Genomic DNA, 19,969 nt, shown 5'->3' on the forward strand with positions numbered 1-19,969 from the left:
GGAATTCAGCCCCAAATCTTATATAAATAAGCCTCGTGGACATTTGTATTTATTTCAGTTACTTGACTCTATCAGGTTAGCATAATTAACCCACTGTTCACAAGACCAAAAGTCGTTCAGTCATTGGTTGGTATGGGCACAGTATTCCGCTAATAATCAAGAAAAAAAATGAGCATTTAAAACCCTGGATGAAGGCCTCCCCATGCCGTGTTGGTCGTGAGGGATGTTTGACCGTACTTCACCGTTCTTCTGTGTAGGTTGGTGAAGCGGCGCTTCCAGGACTGGTTCGGATGTCACTCGCCAAACCCACCGATGTTAGCTGCAGATGGGGAATCGAACTCGGCACAGACAGGTTTTAGAGTCCATAGCTCGGTGCACTGCACCGCCACCCCACGTACAACGCACTGCCCAATTCACTTTTAATTGTAAACCGTTGACCGTCCGCGTGAAACGTTGAAACCGCACTCCCGTACTACGTGAGCGAAACGATCAAAGCAAAAAAAATGTGAATGGGCTTTAGAAAGGTGTTGCATTTGGCACATTCACCCACATTGGCCACACTCACCAATGCCCCTCCCCACACCCCCTCCCCACACCCACCCAGCCGAGGTTTTGTTCCAGTTAGCAAATTTTTTTTCATAGCAGTTGACCAACTGCGATGATGTCACAGCATTTATGGAGCCCATCCATCATGCTAATGGGTACCACACGTGCCAGGAACTTAATGCATGAAAAATGAACGGAAGAGAAAAGCTCTGGGAATACCTTACGCCAAGAGCATGGAATTGTTTAAGGATACTTGTTTTTTCACCACGCGAGGAAAGGGCACGTGGAGCTGAATTTTAAACTGTTTGGGGGTTGATTATTTTCTTGAAAAGATGGCAATCAAAATCACCGGGTTATGTTAACGAAGTCTGCGATATATGCAGCCAGGAGTATGTGCCCTGTCCTTGTAAAATGAAAGGAGAATTTCCCTGCCCACTGTTTGTGCTAAGGGAACATTTGTGAGTTAACATTAATTAACAAGGAATGTAATTGCATTGAAAGTCCCTAATGGGAGAATATCGCAGCCATCTTACACGCTACACTACTTATACTATCTGGCATTTGAATAATCTACGACCGTTTTTTTTAATGGACTTAAAAACACTCGTTCTTTCAAATGAAATGTCGACTCATTATCTTAACAGGCTGACCATATGTACGTTTAAAGTGAACTGTTAACGAGCATTTGGCTGATGCCGAGGGAAGCCAGAGTAGCCGAAGGACACCCATGCATCGTAAGGGGCAACAGACTCAAAGCTGTGCAAAGATGAATTCAAGGATTCACTGCTGTACTGCCATTTTCTGGCATCTCATAGTCCATTGTTATTAAACTAATAATGGAAAAACCTCGGGGTTAGTGCATTTGAGTCATTGCCATAGCGCAACTAACTAAAATAAATTATTTTACAGCAAGTGCCGCTGCCATTGTTCAGCTCTGCGAGCCGTTTTCCGATCGCACCGCGTGTTGTTGTTCGGCGCGATGTCCGACGTTTCGCTCCACGTGCTGGGAGCTTCTTCAAATCATGGAGCGAGACGGTCGGACCACGAGCCAGACAAACACGCGGTACAACCCGAAAGGTCACGCCGCGGATCTTCACGGCAACTACATTTGGAGTTTGAATTGTCCTCCACAAACACACACGTTTAGAGTATTTGGCTGCTTATAACTTCCACATGATAAATCACTTCATTGAGCTATCAGTTGTGGCAAGGTCGCTTCTGAAAAAGAGATGGCTCAGTTGGCCTTACCTGGTCAAATTTAAATATTTTAATAGTCTAGTTGAACAAATTAATAAAACAGCTGTACAATCTTGATTGTATTTGCATACCCAGGGTTTAATTTTCAAGCCACTTATTGAATACCCCTTCATATGGTTAAAAAGGAAACTGGGTATTATTACCGCACGATTGTTAACACTGTCATTGTGGACTTCAATCAAAAACAAAATCAAGTGTTAAAATAAACTTTTCATGTATGGTGTAGTTGGTGCACACAGAGTGTTTCGGGGGCATGAGTTTAGTCCAGGAGCCCAGACCAGATAATTCACTTGGTGGTACCACATGAGGTTGGCATAACTTGAGTGGTTGCAAATTCACGTTGTGGCCAATTAACAGTGAATAATGTTCTAAATATTTGAAGTGGTTGGGTGAGCATTGCCTTCCCTCTTATTCACCATATAAAACACATTCCTGCGGAGGGAGCTGGTAGGAACGTTGGGTTGCTCGGTCAATGGCCAGGGTCAACGGCGGCGTGGTCTATTCCGCAAATATGGCCGACTGTGAGGGCGGGCACAAGCCGGCGTGAGTAGGTTAAACGTTGAGTTTTATAAGGGCACCACGGGGTGACCAGCCCCTCCCCACCCAGCCCCACCCCTACAAACCCCCACCCAGCCCCACCCTTCCCACCCAGCCCCTCCCCACCCTCCCCTCTCCACCCAGCCCCACCCCTCCCATTTTTGGATGCACGACGGACGGACAGACGGACACAATTATACCCTGTGGGCTGGTGTAACCAGGAGGTTCCTACCAGTATGAATCAATGCAATTCATGTTTTGCTACCTTACGTGGCACCCATTTCTGACCCACGGAATAGTCGGTGGACCACGCAGAATTGTGAAACTCCAAAACCCGCTGCAGAGGATAGTCGGGGGTCAATGGGTTTGCAGACACATCTGTGCAGACCTTCTATTGTTAACATGTTGATGTTGTCCTCCTACTCCAGTTTTTCACCCCCCCTCCCCATGAAAAAAAAATCACTCCTCGAAAAAGGAAATTGCCAAACATCCAAACGTGGGACCGTTTTGCCATATGGTCACACCAGGACACTCTGCGAGGCTTTCCTGGACAAATAATGAACATTATTATTATGAGCTTAATCCACCGGAGCATGCCCAGCGAGTAAAAATGATGAATGCAATTCCTATTCCTCAGGCTCATTCTTAGAAATGTGGAAGCCGCAGTGAAACAGTGGAGCCACTGTGAACCGAGATCGAGCAATGCCCCTTTATTCCAACAGCGTTGTCAGATCTGTGACATGTGCGGTTATGTTTGTTTTAAGTAATCCTTGAAATAAAATCACCACTTTGGGGATACGCTGGTTGTCTTGGGAAGTGGCTAGCGGAGAGGGGGAGGGAGGGATAATAGTGGGTGTGGAAACGGTGTGTGGGGGCATTGGTGTAAGAGGTTTAGATAGAGGCCAAGGTTTTTCCTGAATGCTTTTGGTTAAAAAAGTGTTGACCCTCCATTGCTCGCCACCCAGCTGCCCCTCACATGACAAACGTTCAGAGCAACACGCTGAAACTATTAATCCTCCCATCACTGTCCCAGAGAAGAAGAAAAGAGATCAGTGATTGGTATGGGTGCTTGAAAGTGACCTTGCCAATGTTATGTCAAGAAGACCTAGGGCTGTTTTTGGCCCGATTTCCTCCCCAGAGATTCTCAAATGAGAAAATGAAAAAAAGAGAGGGAGACAGAAAATGAAATGCCTCTTTGGGGCCTCTTTGAAGGCTGTCTGTGGACAAAAAAAAGTGAGCTCAAGGAAAGTCACAAACTGCTGTGGCTAATGTCATGGGGACCCTGTAAGTAATCAGGCAAACAAACGCTTTCAAAGCATTTTTTTCTTTTCTTTTTTTGTAATCGGTTGTCTACACAGACAATGTTTGCCTTCGTTTTTTCTACCATTAAAATCCTGTAATTGAGCGAGTGAAAATAGTACGTTTAAAAAAGAAAACATCGGGGCAAACTTTACAAAGGGGGTTATTTATTTGAGGTTTGTATCATCTTGTGTGTGTCTTGCGGACAACTACTGCCACACAAAAGCAGTGTGTGATCGCCACAAAGGGATCTATCTCCCTGGCTCATGGTTTGCAGAGATTGTATCTACCCCCCCCACCCCCCGTTTCCATATTTTCAGACAACTCGAATCGACTGCCAATTCGCGCGGCAAGGAGGCGCGGTGTCAACATCCGCACCTCAATGCAAATTTTTTTTTTTTTTGACCTGGGTTCGATTCCCGACTCTTGTGCCTAATCTGCGTGGAGTTTGTACGTTCTCTCCTCCTTGTTCTGCATGGGTTTGCTCCAGGTTCTTCGGTTTCCTCCAATAGCTAAATAAAAAAAACCCCACATAGAATTCATACTCTTAGTTCTTTCGGTAAAGTCACGTAGGTAAAAAATGTAATTTAAATTAATAAAAAGTTAATAAAAATAAAATAAAATTGTACTTTTATAAAAATTGTATTTATTTAAATTTCATTTTTTACATACGTGACTTTACCGAAAGAACTAAGAGTATGTATCCTTGCCCTCATAGAATGCAACTGGTATTGACCAAACATCCCAATGGTGAAACATTACCTGTAAATTACTCATAAGGCATGCAAGCGCTTGGCAGGACCCTCCTCCATAAAAGTCTTGAGACTCAGTGAGGCTTTGTTGGGTAAACAATTGAAGTGGAAAAAACAATCAGATCTGAGTCGTGAACTCCATTTGATTATAATCAAAGAATGAAATAATTGTTTCATTATCGGGCCTGGCCTGAATTCTACTCGAGATATGTTTATGCCGAACGGACAAATACACAATTTCTGGGCAAGACTTGCATGAAAATCATGAAAACATTTTTTTTTTACAAACTCAAGTTGTTCATCAACTCGAGTGATGGCGAGCAATGCGACTAACTCAAGATCACTCGAGTTAAACTCGTGTTGGTTGTGCGTCGAAATGATATTTAAGGTTTCCGCTGACAGACGGTATCCTCTGCCGGGAGATTCACATGTCAAAAAATGTACGCGTCGAGCCTCAGATGATCCCACTGCGTCTGCGGTGAAAAGCAGACGATGTCTCGCTCATCGGCTGCAGCGTCGTCTGTTCGGAGGAGCCGTGCACAGCCGGTGATTTAAGCACCGTTACTAACCGTGCGCTCGGGCCTGTGCGCAAAAATGGTCCTCATTCATCTCAGTTGGTGTAATGGACACAATGGGGGGGAAAAAATGTCTGTATTTCATTAGGAATGACAATGTTTTATGGCTTTCTGAAATTACAAAATTATTGCCATGATTCCCATCGCAGACAGCCTCCGCCGAGTTGTGTTCAACTCCATCTTCACCGTGCTCCCCACTCCACTCTGCCGCACGTCCCCAGAGCCGCCGACTCTCCCCGTATTCTCACTCACGACTCCTTTTTCTCCCTCGCACAGAGATGGCCCAGCACCTTCTTGGTTCTTTCGGTAAAGTCACGTAGAAGGGAAGTAATAAAATAATAAAATAAAACATGAAACATAAAAAATAATACAAATAAAACATAATAAAATATATTTTTTTATATTATATTATATTATTTGATTATGTGTTATTTTTATTATTTTATTACTTCCCTTCTACGTGATGACTTTACCGAAAGAACCAAGAAGATGAATCCCTGCAGTCACGAAAGCTTTAAATCGAAATGGCCCAGCACTTTCAGGTCTTGTTGAACCTCGGGAGGTATCCCTCAGATGCCAAACCATCCTGTCATTCTATTAGTTTTTTTCGGTAAAGTCACGTAGGAAAATAATAAAAATAATACAATAATAAATGAAAATAACAAAATTAAATCACGACGTTTTGGAGGCAACGCAAGTCTTCAAGTGGGACCGTCACAGCCAAATTTACTGTATTGGCTGTGACGGTCCCACCTGAAGACGGAGACTTGTGTTGCCTCCGAAACGTCGTGATTTAATTGAGTTATTTTCATTTATTATTATGTTTTTTTTACCTATGTGACTTTACCGAAAAAATCTAATAGTATGAATCCTTGCAGTCACGAAAGCTTCAAATCCATCCTGTCATTGCCACTACTGCGTCGTTTTTTTTGTTGCGGTTGTGTCGTATGGCTCTCCGAATTCATGTTGGGTTGTACCACCTGTTCATCAGCAGCTCACGCTCTGCCACGAATATACGTAATCATGTACGGAGTGCCACGGGTGGCGAGAAGTTAACTCCCTCGCCTGGTATGCAGGAGGTCGTGGGCTCGATCCAGATCCTGACGCCTATTGTATATTTGGAGTTTGCATGTCCTCCCCCTGGTCATGTGGATATTTCTCCAGGTCCTCTGATTTTTACCTCCACGTTTAGAAACACGCATTTACGGTATTTGGCTGCTATGAATTTCCATGTGGAAAGCCACTTCCGTTCAGCTATCATTTGTGGCCATGTCGCTTCTGAAAAAGATCTACATAGCTCAGTGGGTCTTACCTGGAAATGTAAAAATAATTTATAGTTTCTATTGCACGCTTTCTTTTAACTCACTCTGTCTGTTGTTGTTGTCGTCGTTGTCGTTGTTGTATCCTCAAATCTTGTAACTCAATTTTAACCCACTTCCCAATGTGGTATCGACTGCAAACTTGGCATACTTATGTCATACTGATGACAATACCACATTCTATCATAAAACATACATATTTTTAAACAATCTTTTTTATATGTTATGTTTCGGCTTGGCTCTCATTGTCCATGCTCAACTGACGTTGGCTGTAAATAACCACGGTCCCTTGTGTTGTGGCAAGCTTCGGGGGCCACTTCCTGGAGTCGTGGCGTTCTGCCATTACTACTACATTTCATAAAAGTGTGTTTAAAAAAAGTTTTTTGAAATATTCCTTATTTTGTTTACATGACACATATTACGTACAATGAGATATAATAGTCGAGCAACAGGGGGTACAACCCCAAAACACTTGACAGCACTCCTGTTTTTACACCGAAAAATCGCTTCTGTACAAGCCCTTCCAACAAACGATGCGAGTTTTACCCACATGAAGTGAAAAAGGCAACAATCTCCACGCATGCCAAATCATTCGGTTAATATTTAAACGAGCACATCCTACGCTCTGTTCCTATCAAACAACCCTCTTTCCTCCAGACTCCTCCATAAACCTTGATGTTTTAAATTACTTTAACGAACCATTGTTCACAGTTAACTCAGCCTCCTGGGCACAGCCTCCTTCACCAGCCAGCTCAACACCTTTGCAAATAGAGCACCAGGGACCTGAATTGGTTTTAGCCCTAAATACCTTACACAATAGCCTCACTCATCAGTGTTGTCTTTTCCCATGACTTAATGGCAACCTTAAACCAACGTTCTCGGTGTACTTAAGATTGCTGAAACGGCAAAGATTTGACCAAATCTCGTCATCTAGTTTTTCGTTGGAATGTGTAGCTCATGTGGACTAGTTTTTTTTTCATCTGGAAAACTGCACGCATGTAAATGAACCGATGGGGATCATGTCACTGCAACACGTGAATGAAACGCAAAAGTGCACACTCGCACAATTTAGACCTGAAAATAAAACGGTAAGACGAAATTTATGCGAACAAACACTTGCAACATTAAGGATGACATTTAAAATAAAATAAAAATGCGAAATAGATTTTTACCAAAGTAAACGTCCAATAAAGTGCAGGACCAGGTTGTATAAATCAACTTCGTGAACATTTCCTTTAATGTACATTAATTTAGATAAAAAAAACGAAGGGATTTTTTTAACTAAAGTTGTTTGATAGAACCTGGCGTAGGAGTGAGATGGCTCGCGGAATTGAATGACTGCGAAGATCAGTGACGGGCTTGGTGGAGGCATTCATCCAGGGGTGAATAGACAATGACTCATAACGATGATAAGTCCCATTAGGATGACCATATTTGTAAAATGTTACATGTAAAGTAAGAAGTATTGTCTGATATTAAACTTGTTTCACCGATTAAAGGAGTACCACATCGAACGATAATTACAATTCGCAACATCGGTGCCTTGAATAGGAGCACTTAAACGATTATTTGGGCACTAAACAAAAAAATCAATGATTGGCTCCGTCACCGTCACAAATAAATGTTCAAACTGGGTAAAACATTTTTTTTATATTTAAATGTAACTTTTTAGGAAAATGTAGACGTCATCACCATGGAGAAAATCAGTGTCCTCTGTGTGACCACTCATTTGGTAATCAGCGAAACATAATATGTCAGACCACTGCAACAATAAACCACGTTTTTTTCCTTCAATTCTTTGGTGAGTTTCGGTGGGAGGATTTCTACATCGAGAAAACGATTACTATTCAAACGCTCCGCGAGGCTATTAATCTCGCGCCCTAATTATCTTGTGTCCGAATGAATCTGTCACGAGGAACGTGCAAACTCGTCGTTGGGCGATTAAAGCACGTCCGTTCCTGTTCGTGGATGTGGCAGCCGTACGGCGAACAATCTTCTTGCTGTGTGACCTTATCCAAAATACACCCTTTACAATATTTATGGCAGGGAGGAATGTAAAAAAAAATTTCAGGAGATTATTTTATTTTTAGGGGGAATAAAATACGACAATAACTTACATCGCGGTTTTTTTATTTAGTTTTGTATAAAATACCACGTTATGCCAACGGTTATCCCAGAATGCCGTGTTGTACGAATTAACTTGCTTTTCTTGTCACTGCCGCGGTCACGTACATTTGTGTTCGGGCAAGAGTTAATCAAACTCCTATCCAGCTGGAGTTGCGCCAAGTCAAAGCTCAGCTTTTAAATTATGAGACGGTGTAGATTGTTATCATTAAACACATCTGACAGCTTTAGAATCTGCAGAAAGAGGGGGTTTGGATTCTGGCGTATATATTTTTGTTAAAAATGTTCCAATGCCACGGGACCGTAAATCTGCTCGTTTAGCACATAACTCGCGTTTAACAAACTATTTAGAATTCCCACTCAAGGGATATTTGCCACTTACGATGGGAAAACATGAACGTGCACTGGGTTTTGTTATCGCTCGTCTCGGTGCATTGCTACTTTGCAGTAATCCAGTTGTCCTCTTTTGCAGGGTGCTTAAACTGCACAAGAATAACCGACATGGCATCGAGACTGGAATCACTGGAAGCCAAAGTACGTTTTCATTTACTGCTCAATGTGGTGGCCTGAGTGTGGTGTTTAGTGACTTGGCTACAGTGCCTCGTTACAGATACATTTATGAGCTAGTGTGCAGCTAAGCAACTCCCGTGTCACTGTGTGTGTGTGTGAATAAATTCTGGTTACTATGTGATAGTTGTCCATTTGTGCGGGTGACCTATGTTTAATTGGCCATGCTACTCACACTCCATTGGAATAAATATTTAAAAAAAACACCTTTAAAAACAAAAATCACACCCCCACACTAATTTCGACAGAGCCATGTGACGTACAACAAAGTAAGGCTTGATGCAGCACGCTACGGTAATTAGTAAAAGGAACAGAATCGGGCAGGAAATATTCGACTCAGAAAGGTGAGGCCCATTGAAACAGACAGCTATTTTACGAGGATGACCAGCCCATCACTGGTAGTGATTGATGACATCCGATCAACGATGCTTGTGATGGTGTGAGCAGCCCGAGAGAAAATGTTCGCAAGTTTTAAAAGGGGCTGACGAGCGTGCAGTGGCAAGGAAACGTTTCGTTTGCATAGAAAGAGGAACTCGTGGATTGGAGAGCACATGCAGGTTAAAGACACGATTCAAAACGGATAGGGTTAAAGTAAGTGGGCTTCGGCAGGACACATCGCTCGAAGGGATTATGGACGTGTTCTCAAGAATTGGAGTGGCAATTCTAGATTTGAAGCTTTCGTGACTGTAAGGATTCATATTCTTAGGTTTTTTCGGTAAAGTTACGTAGGTAAAAAAATTAAAATTAATAAAAGTAAAAAAAAATCACGACGTTTCGGAGGCAACACAATCTTCCGTCTTCAGGTGGAACCGTCACTGTGACGGTCTTCAGGTGGAACCGTCACAGTGACTGTTCCACCTGAAGACGGAAGCTTGTGTTGCCTCCGAAACGTCGTGATTTTTATTTTATTTTACTTTTATTAATTTTAATTTTTTTACCTACGTGACTTTACCGAAAAAACCCAAGAATCGGAGTGGTAGCCAAGGAATGGAACGCGTCCCAGACGACGTCCTCCATTGAGATGGAGCGATGACGTCGGCTTGCTTTTGCAGGTGCTAGGTAAATCTAGAATCGAAATCTGTGTTCAGACTGAAGGGATCCAATGAGATGTTAAGGGTGATAGCAGGTTACAATTGTTGCATCACAGAACTGTAAACGATGAAGACCCTGAGTGGAGGCCCATCATCGTGGCTGGTGATGAAAGACTGCAGAGTTGGGAAGGGCGAGGCCTTCATATAATAGTCCAGGGTGTTCACAACTTCGTGTTGCTCCCATCTTATGACACGCGATCGCCGCATGGATTACACCGATGCAGACCCCGTAAGATTTATTGTAAAGTAGATGCCCCAGCATTAACACACTTGTTTGTTGAAAACGACTGGATGTATTGACATTTACAATGAATGGATTTTCTCAGAAAACACTGGACCCCTATAACCGGGTGTCCATTCGTTTCTTTATATTCAATAAATGTATATCATTGCCGTGAACTGAGAGCCTGTGCCATTCACGTCCAGAGCAGGTCCGAATGCCTTCTGTGTGAAAGAGAGTTGTCTACTTGGCCGCTCTCATATGCTAATGGTAATCGGTTCATTAATCCTCTCAGCAGGGCACATCCATCCAATTAACCTTCTATTCCTCACAGGAGAGCTACAAAGCGGCCTTATTATTCATTCACGAATTTATCCCTCGGAGGGGTGCAGAAGAAAAAAATCCCACCACCCTTCCATCCTTACATGCCACCGGTCACATCTTGATTAGTCAATGGGCAACAAAGCGTGAGGCCGAGAGGTACCCTTTTGCACACTGGCTGCTCGAACAGAGCAGAGTGCCTTTATTCTGTGAGGGGAGACAGGCCAGTTTCTCAGGGCCTTCCGGCAAAGGGTGCAGCCCTGCAACGTCTGGCTCAGACAAACTCGTGGCAGGGGCGAGGGGTCTCCGCTAAAGGGGGCCACTGGAGGGCCCTCTCGAGACTCCGGTAGGGTGTGTTTGTCCTACCTCTTTTAATGTTAATGCTGATCTTTGGTAGAGCTGGCAGGAACCCGGACTTTTTTACCCCACCGTGGGTGCACTCGCCGATCAACTGACTGCGGCAAACCGATTCGTGCCCCTGGGAGCACAAGAGGCGGGGGCGCGGCGGACGGGTGGATTTAAATAACTCGCTCCGTTGTTTTAACCGCCCGTGCCAGGAGATCAAATCGAACTGGCAACCTCTAGATTGCAAGGCCAGAATGCTAATCGGTACACCAGGAATTTTTATGCCAAGCGTTTATATTGATAATATTTGATAATTGTTTTTTTACCCTTCTATTTGGCAACAAAACTGACACCTTTTTTACAAGGAGTCATGTTTGCATAGAGCACAATACCTGCAGTCATAATGCAAACAAAAAACATAACTCTGATAATGTATTTTTTACAAGGAGTCATGTTTGCATAGAGCACAATACCTGCAGTCATAATGCAAACAAAAACACAACTCTGATAATGTATGCACTGTCCTTATCAGAGTTATGTTTTTTGTTTGCATTATGACTGCAGGTATTGTGGTCTATGCAAACATGACTCCTTGTAAAAAAAAAAGGTGTCAGTTTTGTTGCCAGATAGAAGGGTAAAAAACCAATTATCATATTTTTTACTGACAAATGAGGTTCCAATGGTGTTGATAATATTTGTTACAGAAAATAAAAGCCCTTTGTCAATCCACTGCAAGATGACAAGTCTTCCCATGCAGTGTCAGTCATGGGGGTTTGTGGGACCATACTTCACCCTGCTGGTCGTGCAAGTTTAAGTGGGGCGGGGGGAGGGGGGGTGTCCATGACCAGTTCAGAAATCACTCACCACTGATGGTAGCCGCGGCCGGGAATCTAACGGAGCTTCCTGGCTTCGTAGCGCAGCGTGCGTACCACTGCACCACAGCTCCACCGAAATGTGAATTTGGTGGATCATCACGTGACCCCGGGTGTACGAAAGATATCTTCCCTGAAATTGAGAATTAAATCCTGCGTCAAAAACACCTTTGAATATCTTCCAAGACGCACATTGAAAACCTATCATCCTTGCACACGATTTGGTTTTGGCAGCATCTCAGTAGGGGGTGGGAGGTAAGTGCATTTCACGTCTTGTATCCCACGCATCTCAACACAGCCCTGAAGGCTCATTATTTATCGCCGTTCCCTTTCGTTCAAGCCGCTGCAATTTAGGGAGGTATCAGTTCCCTCCGCCGTTTGCAATGTGGTAACATTTCACAAAAGGCAGTTGCGGCTTGACAAATGCATGTGAAATCGTTTTTTTTTTATTCAGATCGTAGCGACTTCCGTTAGCCATACCACATACACACAGAAGTAATTAATTCCTGCAATAGACATGAATTACTCGTGCCTCTTACATTACTCATTTCTGTGATAGGCACGGTAATTAATGTCCGTGATAAGACCCGGAATGGGGAGGTGCATGTTTGGAATTACACTGAGAGACAGAAAATGGAACACGGATTTTTTGAACTTATACTTTACAAGTTTAAGGAATCATATAAACTTTTAAGAAAAGCCAGTTTTAAGTTTTTTTTTAACTTTTATAACCAGGTTTCTACATTCGTGCAACGAGGCCCGTATCGAAATTGAAAATGTAATGTTCAATAGGTTTTTACCTAAGCCCAGATAAAATCTCACCCTAAGTGGCTTTGGGCAGAAGATGTCATTATGAGGGATGATAGCCGACACAAATGACATAGTGGTAGCCAATTGAGGGAGTATCATGCATTCTCTGTGGAGATGGAGTGCTAAATTCAGCTCGTGTTTAGGTTCTGGGTGGATTGTTACATAACATGACTGAGGGAAATGTATGTATGTATGTATGCCCGTATGTTGAACTTCTTTCACACCGTATGTAGCCAACCGTGCTCATTGGAGGTGCAGGGGAAGGACAACAAACTAAACATAAAAAAAATTCTAAAAAAAATAGTTTTCAGTCTAAATCTAAAAGTGCATAGCTCCAGCGGTTTCCCAATATCGGAAGGAAGCGCATCTGAAAGCGCGTGATGCAGTGGTCATCTTTGTTCCATGGCTAGCCAACAGCTGCTGGCAAGGATGACCGGAGGTCGCGCGATGGTTTTTTATGGTCCTTGACGAGATCCGCAAGGCGTTGTGGTTGATTTGTGGCAAGCAAAGATGGCGGCGTCTCATCGAGGCCTCTATCAAGCATTGTGTAGATCACCGTTGGTGGTGATGAATCGATGACGCACAACAGCATTGTCTCCCAACACCAAATCCACGTCATTCTTTCTGACTCGTTCCATTAAAACCACGTTGCAGTGATAAGCAAAGCACAAGCGTGTGGCATCAACCTTATTGTGGTTGGAATTTGTTGTTCTTGCAGGTGGTTCTCCTGGAGGCAGTAGGGCCCCGGGACGCGGTCACACGGAACGATATCCCGCTGGCCGGACGGGAGGCCAACAAGATCCCACCGGGTGGGGCACAAGGTCCAGCCGGCCCACCAGGCCCCGTTGGTCCGAGAGGTGAGGGCGAAGACTGCTCTAGATTTGAAGTTTTCGTGACTGCAAGGATTCATATTCTTAGGTTTTTTCGGTAAAGTCACGTGGGTAAAAAATTAAAATTAATAAAAGTAAAATGAAATTAAAATCACGACGTTTTGAAGGCAACACAAGCTTCCGTCTTCAGGTGGAACCGTCACAGCACGATAGCTGTATCAAGTGATACAGCGATCGTGATACAGCTATCGTGCTGTGATGGTTCCACCTGAAGACGGAAGCTTGTGTTGCCTCCGAAACGTCGTGTTTTTATTTTATTTTTTTACCTACGTGACTTTACCGAAAAAACCTAAGAATAAGGTGAAGACTGTATTAGCTCCGATTCTTGTCCACTCTTCTTGATAAGCGGGAGAAACGCTCGTAAGATGCCAACGTATCGGACATGCTGATGTGAACTGGATTTTTTTTTTGTGCGAGTGTCAAACACCGTTAACCTGTTCAAGAAATAAGCCACTCTTCCCGAGACTATATGCGAGCACCTTCAAGATAACATGCCGTGGGTATTATTAAGATGATTTGGGAATTTTGACCGTGAACTGATTTGTGGAACTGCTCGTAAAAAAAAAGTACGCGATCGAGCGAGTGACTGATGTAAATGTTAATCAAGTTTTGATCAGTGCTGGAAAGGTGAAATTTGCCAGTTACAGTTTGTTGTGCTTCCTCCGCACCTCCGATTAGCACGGTTGGCTACGTACGGTGCAGAAGAAGTGCAACATACATACAAGTTGATGCTTATAGCTCGAACAAAAATACCATTTAAAATTAGACCCCCAAATATTGCACCGCGGAGGTTGATTGGTTTTTCCCATAGAGGCTGGCTCAGCCTAAAGTACCACATTGCTTTAAGTCTCGTGCTAAGAACACATACAATCCCCGCCATCAGCGAATTCACTTTCTGTGCAGTGTGACGCTAATGCCGATATAAAAGCAAAGTAAAGCTCATTACCCATGACTCGTAAATTGTACAGCTACAAGGCCGAAGGTGAGTGGAGCTTGCCGTCGGATAACGACGGAATCTGTGCACGTTGTGTGCGACACACATTACTATTATTATTATTGTCTGCTTTCGTGTCTTAATGAAAACTGAAAGGAAGCGTGAGTGAGGATGGAGTTAAACCGACTCCGGTTGACCCGCAATTTGCAGGTCAGACGCCCCCTTGTTTTTTGATGTGCATTGTCACCGACACGACGCTGGGCCATTCCCACACCACATGTTGCGTGGCTTCTCCTCTCTGTTCAAAGTGCAGTCGAGTGGGGCCCATAGCACACGCATGTTCTCACCTGTGCTCGTGTGCACGTGCACTCTTTGTATACGCGTCATGTGATTGTGCACGTGGTGTCAGCTCGTGTTAACACAAACACACACACGCGCGGGGGGGAGGGCGGGTGCGATTTAACTGGTTGGTCACCACATATGCACAAGTGCTGAGCTTGCACGAATAAGTGACGGGAGGGCGGAGGTAATGAGAAATATTGCGCTCGTGTGCACAAGTGACAAAGCTAATTAACATTATTTGCTGGCCTACATGAAACAGCAGCAGCAGCTTTATATAATGAAGTAACTGAACATGTGGAGCGAAACGTCGGACATCATGCCCAACGACGCGGTCGCACGACCAGAAAACGCATCGCACAACTTTTGTGGCAATGGTTAGGCAATACAGTGGACAAGCACACGGAAAACAAATTGAATCACTGGGCATATTCGTCAGTTAGCGCTGCCTTGTAACAGAAACATATCCAGCAATCTGACGCGCAGAGCAATGATGCCCTTCCTTCAGCAGAGAGAGAGTGGGCAGAGATTATTGACTGCCTATGTTATAGTTGGAGGATTGTACTTTCCCCCGTGGGCCACTGAGAAAAGTAGGACTTATTTATGTTTTAAAGACAGCTTATGAATGGATCAGGTTTGATTGACATACAGTTTTCCATGAATAGGTTATAACACAAACCTACATGAACAGGTGTTTGACCCCTCCCAGCTCTTGAACAAGAGCTTTCACATTTGATTTTTTCCATAAAACAGGTCATCCAATTCGTAGCCGATAAGGTGTCAAACAGTAAAAAAAAATGTGCGCAGTAATGACTTTCCTTTGGCTCATCATACATGACTGTTCAGTACATTGAAAGAGCAGCGCTGCATTTGTTTAATGATCATGTCTTCGAAGAGTGGTATGCAGAAGAAAAAAAGAACCATGCAAGAGGTATAATCTAAACTTTATTGCTGGTGGGGCAGTCTGGGTTGATGTACAATGCCTGCATTATTATAATAATTATTATACCATTGTGTGCACGATTGTACTTTAGCATATGGCTGGGTGTCCGGATAACAGTGCTTATTATGAAGACTAAAGAAACATCGTTATTCTCCCTACTGTGACTTACACACAACAAGATGTTTTATAGTCATGCAAGCAAAGTGGTGCATGATGTTGAGTGCATTCCTGGAGCTCGGTAGCTCATAGAAGCACTTCCTAGCTTTGTTCTTATACCAACTGAGCGCATGCATGCTTGCTCGGTGTATCCAAACACTGTATTGTAACTTATGGATGCACACTTCACATGCTGCGCCACAATCTCGTGTTGGAAGTGTGATAAATGGCCCTTCCAAAAAAATCCAAATTCATCCAGTACAGACATTTCAGGCAGCATTTTTGAAACAGTTGGAAATGTAGGTGGAGATTTGATTCAGTACTTCAGTGAAAACAGATGGGCAGGCAATGAGATTCAGCACGGGTTCATGTGGTCAATAGCTTGCAGTTTACTCTGAAAATACGTTTCAAGCCACACTTTTTCCTATAAAAATACGTTTCATTATCCTGCTTTCAAAGGACGAGGCCTTATCTTCTACAGCGATGGTACTAGTTGGAGGACACGCGCCGGAGACCAAACTTTTTCATTGCGTCGCGAGTTGGTTGACGAAAGCCGATTGCAGTTGCACAGATATTTTTTTTTTACTTCTGTAGAGGGTTTTGTTGGGAGAAGAAGTTTCTGAAAAGTTTTATTTTCCATAATAGAGATTAATTTTTTTGGGGTTAGATCTCGTAAATATAAACGTGTTCATCTTCTTGGTTCTCTCGGTAAAGTCACGTAGAAGGGAAGTAATAAAAGAATAAAAATAAAACATAATAAAAATAATTATGTTTTATTTTTATTATTTTATTTGTAATTATGTTTTATTTTTATTATTTTATTACTTCCCTTCTACGTGACTTTACCGAAAGAACCAAGAAGATGAATCCCTGCAGTCACGAAAGCTTTAAATCGAAATATAAACGTGTTGTTAAACCCGCAACCACACAGCCAATTAGTAAGGTTTGCCACGTAAACAAAAATGCAAAATCGTTACTAGTTCAGCACACCGGTGTGTTGGAGAGTAAAAATACACAACGTTAACAATTCGAGTACGACGTTTCGCCATTTAAAAGTGTGAATAACCCAACCAATCGTAGATATCGAGTTTTTTTTTTTCGTGAATGCATTAACCCCCAGCCCTGCCCCTGGTCATCGGACCTAATTGGTTCACAAGTGACGACATCGCATTCAAGACCGAAACAGGGAGGATTCCTCCACAACCCTGGCCGTCAGCTGATGAGGCTGGTTGTAATTACCGGCAAAAACGTCGTACTCGAATTGCATATTTGTGCATTGAATAAGGAGGGTGGTCACAAGCGTTTTAGATTTTTTTTTTAAGAAACAAACTTGGTGCGACGTTCTGACTGGTGCCACATGCCCGAGACATTCTTCAGCGTCGTAACCTTCTCGCGGGCCTCTGAGCTTTCCGAAATGTATGTTCTCAATTGAGTCACTGGGACAATTCTAGCGACTTTGCACTTGTGCTGAGCGAGGTTGACTAAATGTTGGGCCGAACATTTCGAAGCGGAGTTTCGGCATGGCTAATGCTGGAATAACAACGGGCACGAAGATCACGTGCGCGTTAGGGGTAGAGAGCAGGGGCAAGTGGTTAGCGCACTGCGCTACAAACCCGGCCACCCGAGTTCAATCCCAGGCCACGGCCAACATCAGTGGCGAATATCTTAAGGGGCCATCCATTTAGTACGAACGCAAAAAAATCAGTCGAAACTTGACCCCTCCCCCCATCCCTGTACGCACGCATACTTTTTACACCCCCCCCCACCCCCGAATCATATAGAACGGCCGATCAAGGATTAATAATATTAACGTGTTTAAGCAAACAGATAGTCCACCGCCGGACTATCTAACTCACTTGAAGGCCAATGTAGACAAATTATTATCGAGGCTCCCCCCCCCCCCCACGTTTCCTATACGCACGTACATTGTCAGTAGACCCCCCATACGCAAGCGTACGCATTTGGGTTAACCCCCCCCTGCCCCCTTCTTGCGTACGTACTAAATGGATGGCCCCTACGTACTAAATGGATGGCCCCTAACCGGTCATGGGCTTCCCCCCCCCCTCCTCCTCGGTTCGAGTCAGCATTAAACGAATACCTGGCGCGGTCGTGTAAAACATCAGCACCGGCTAGACAAAGGCTTGGCCCGTGCCCACGCCCGTGCTCGCTAACAGCAACTTAGCCCCCCAACGGTCTAATGTGGCTACAGGGGGCATCTTTGTCCGTGTTGGGTGTGTGTGTGTCTTGTGTGGGCGTGCGTGTAGCTGTGTATTTACGTAGGTTAAGGCAGTGTCCGGCCTGTGCATGCTGGCAGAGGGAGTTGACACCGCGCACTGAAAGCAGCTGTCCCGACGGCTGCTACCAGTTTTCAAAGCGATGGCTGCCTGCCACGTTCAACATTGCCTTTGTTGCAGTCTCATTTTAAAATATTGCCATTAAAGCCAATTTTAGATGGATATCAGCGTGTGTAATTTAACACTCACTTGGCAGCGTGCGCTCAAGGAGAGCTGTTCATTTTTAGTCACACATGATAGTTAAAAAATACAGGCGTGCACTTTTATTTTTTTCACGGAAAGTGTTCAAGTTGGCTGTTTATTATTTGAAAGTCAAATTTCATTGCTTTCGCTTTGAGTCTTATCCTCCGACCGAATCACCCGGAATGCGCCCGGCATCGTTTTAGATCTCGGAAGCTAAGCAGCGTGGGGCCTGGATAGGGCTCAGACGGATTGGGTGACCACCGTGCATAACAGGTTGTTATAGGCTGCTGCGTGGCTGAGTGGCTACGTGGCGGGCATGCTGAAGTTAGCGCACGCAGAAATGTGTTGGACCGTACTTCGACATTCCCACATCTATGCTTCTCCCCGCGTTCACCAACCCCACACCGACCAGGGAGTAAAGTGCGTTTCAACAACCACCACCACCACGCTCCTCGCAGCATGGGGAGTCTCTCATTCAGCAGTGGAATGGCAAAAGGGCTGTACGTGCACATGCGCTGTCGTGGTACGCAATTCCCCATTTACGTGCCCATTTGCAGAGTAATCATACAAGTCAAAGACCATTATTGGATAGATAAATTATTTAATATGGTTATTTTTCAAATTTGTCATTGTGGTCTATGACAGTCATACAATGGAATGGAGCAATTATTCTAAGTTATTGCACGGGGGATTTAACATCGGCGAATTGGATGCTTGGGAATGCTCTTGCTATGTTCAAGGGAGGCAAAAATGTTTCCAAGCAAACTAACATTACTAGATTATCAAAACCACTTGGCTACCCTAAGTGTTGAAAATAATAACACAAAATATTTTCCGCCCTGTATCAATCCACTGCTAGAGAGGGCTTCCTCATACCATGTCGGTCATGGGGGGTTTTGTTTTACCATACTTCACCACGCAGGTCAGCGGTGGTTGGTGAAGGGTCGCCCAAACACCAGTTCAGATTTCACTTGCCACTGATGTTAGTTTTGAACTTAGGTCACCAGTGTGCTAACCACTGCACCACTGCTCGCAACCCCCCCCGCTCCCCACACATGTAACGAGAATAGTATTATGAAACAAAAATATTTTCCAACAGTTGACGGCCATTTCATGTTGAAAATGAGAAGTTATCTGGACATCAGAAGTGACAACTTAAAACGATTCCGAGGAAGCTGGGAAAAGTTATTGTGTCCCACAAGTGTACCAAGCAAGTATGAATTACCTTCATTGTGTCCGTTTAAAGTTTTATGCAATTATCTCATTAATGGGGGTTTAATAGGGCTACAATTTACTGTTTGTTTGAACAACTTTATTAAAGTCGAGAAACATATAAACAATTGGAAGTTGCAAAAAATCAACTTGGCAAAAAAGCATTTAGGCAAGTTTAAACAAAAATGAACATATGGTTTGAGATGCCCCATGACTTTCCTGCCTTTCAGGCCCTTAATTGTGGACTTGGAGCCTGAGTCCTGAGCTGTGGCCTCGCTGGGTATATGCAAGAGCTTGTGGATGTGAAATAAAATAATATTTGGAAAAAACCGATATGTAATTAACCTCTTATTCCTGAAGCAATTATTGGCACTGTAGGGCGG

The 19,969-nt window shown here is 43.7% G+C and overlaps 1 protein-coding gene across 1 annotated transcript in view; it reads left to right on the plus strand.

Moving 5' to 3' along the window:
- LOC144719426 (uncharacterized) overlaps positions 1-19,969 on the plus strand; it is a 113,015-nt gene that overhangs the window by 42,605 nt on the left and 50,441 nt on the right. Inside the window, exons 5-6 of the mRNA XM_078595326.1 lie at positions 8,882-8,943; positions 13,354-13,492. Coding sequence (XP_078451452.1) covers positions 8,882-8,943; positions 13,354-13,492 — 201 coding nt within the window. The remainder of the gene's footprint in view (positions 1-8,881; positions 8,944-13,353; positions 13,493-19,969) is intronic.

Source organism: Lampetra planeri, chromosome 6, assembly GCF_965212315.1.
Source record: "Lampetra planeri chromosome 6, kcLamPlan1.2.h2, whole genome shotgun sequence".
Lineage (NCBI taxonomy): Eukaryota > Metazoa > Chordata > Hyperoartia > Petromyzontiformes > Petromyzontidae > Lampetra > Lampetra planeri.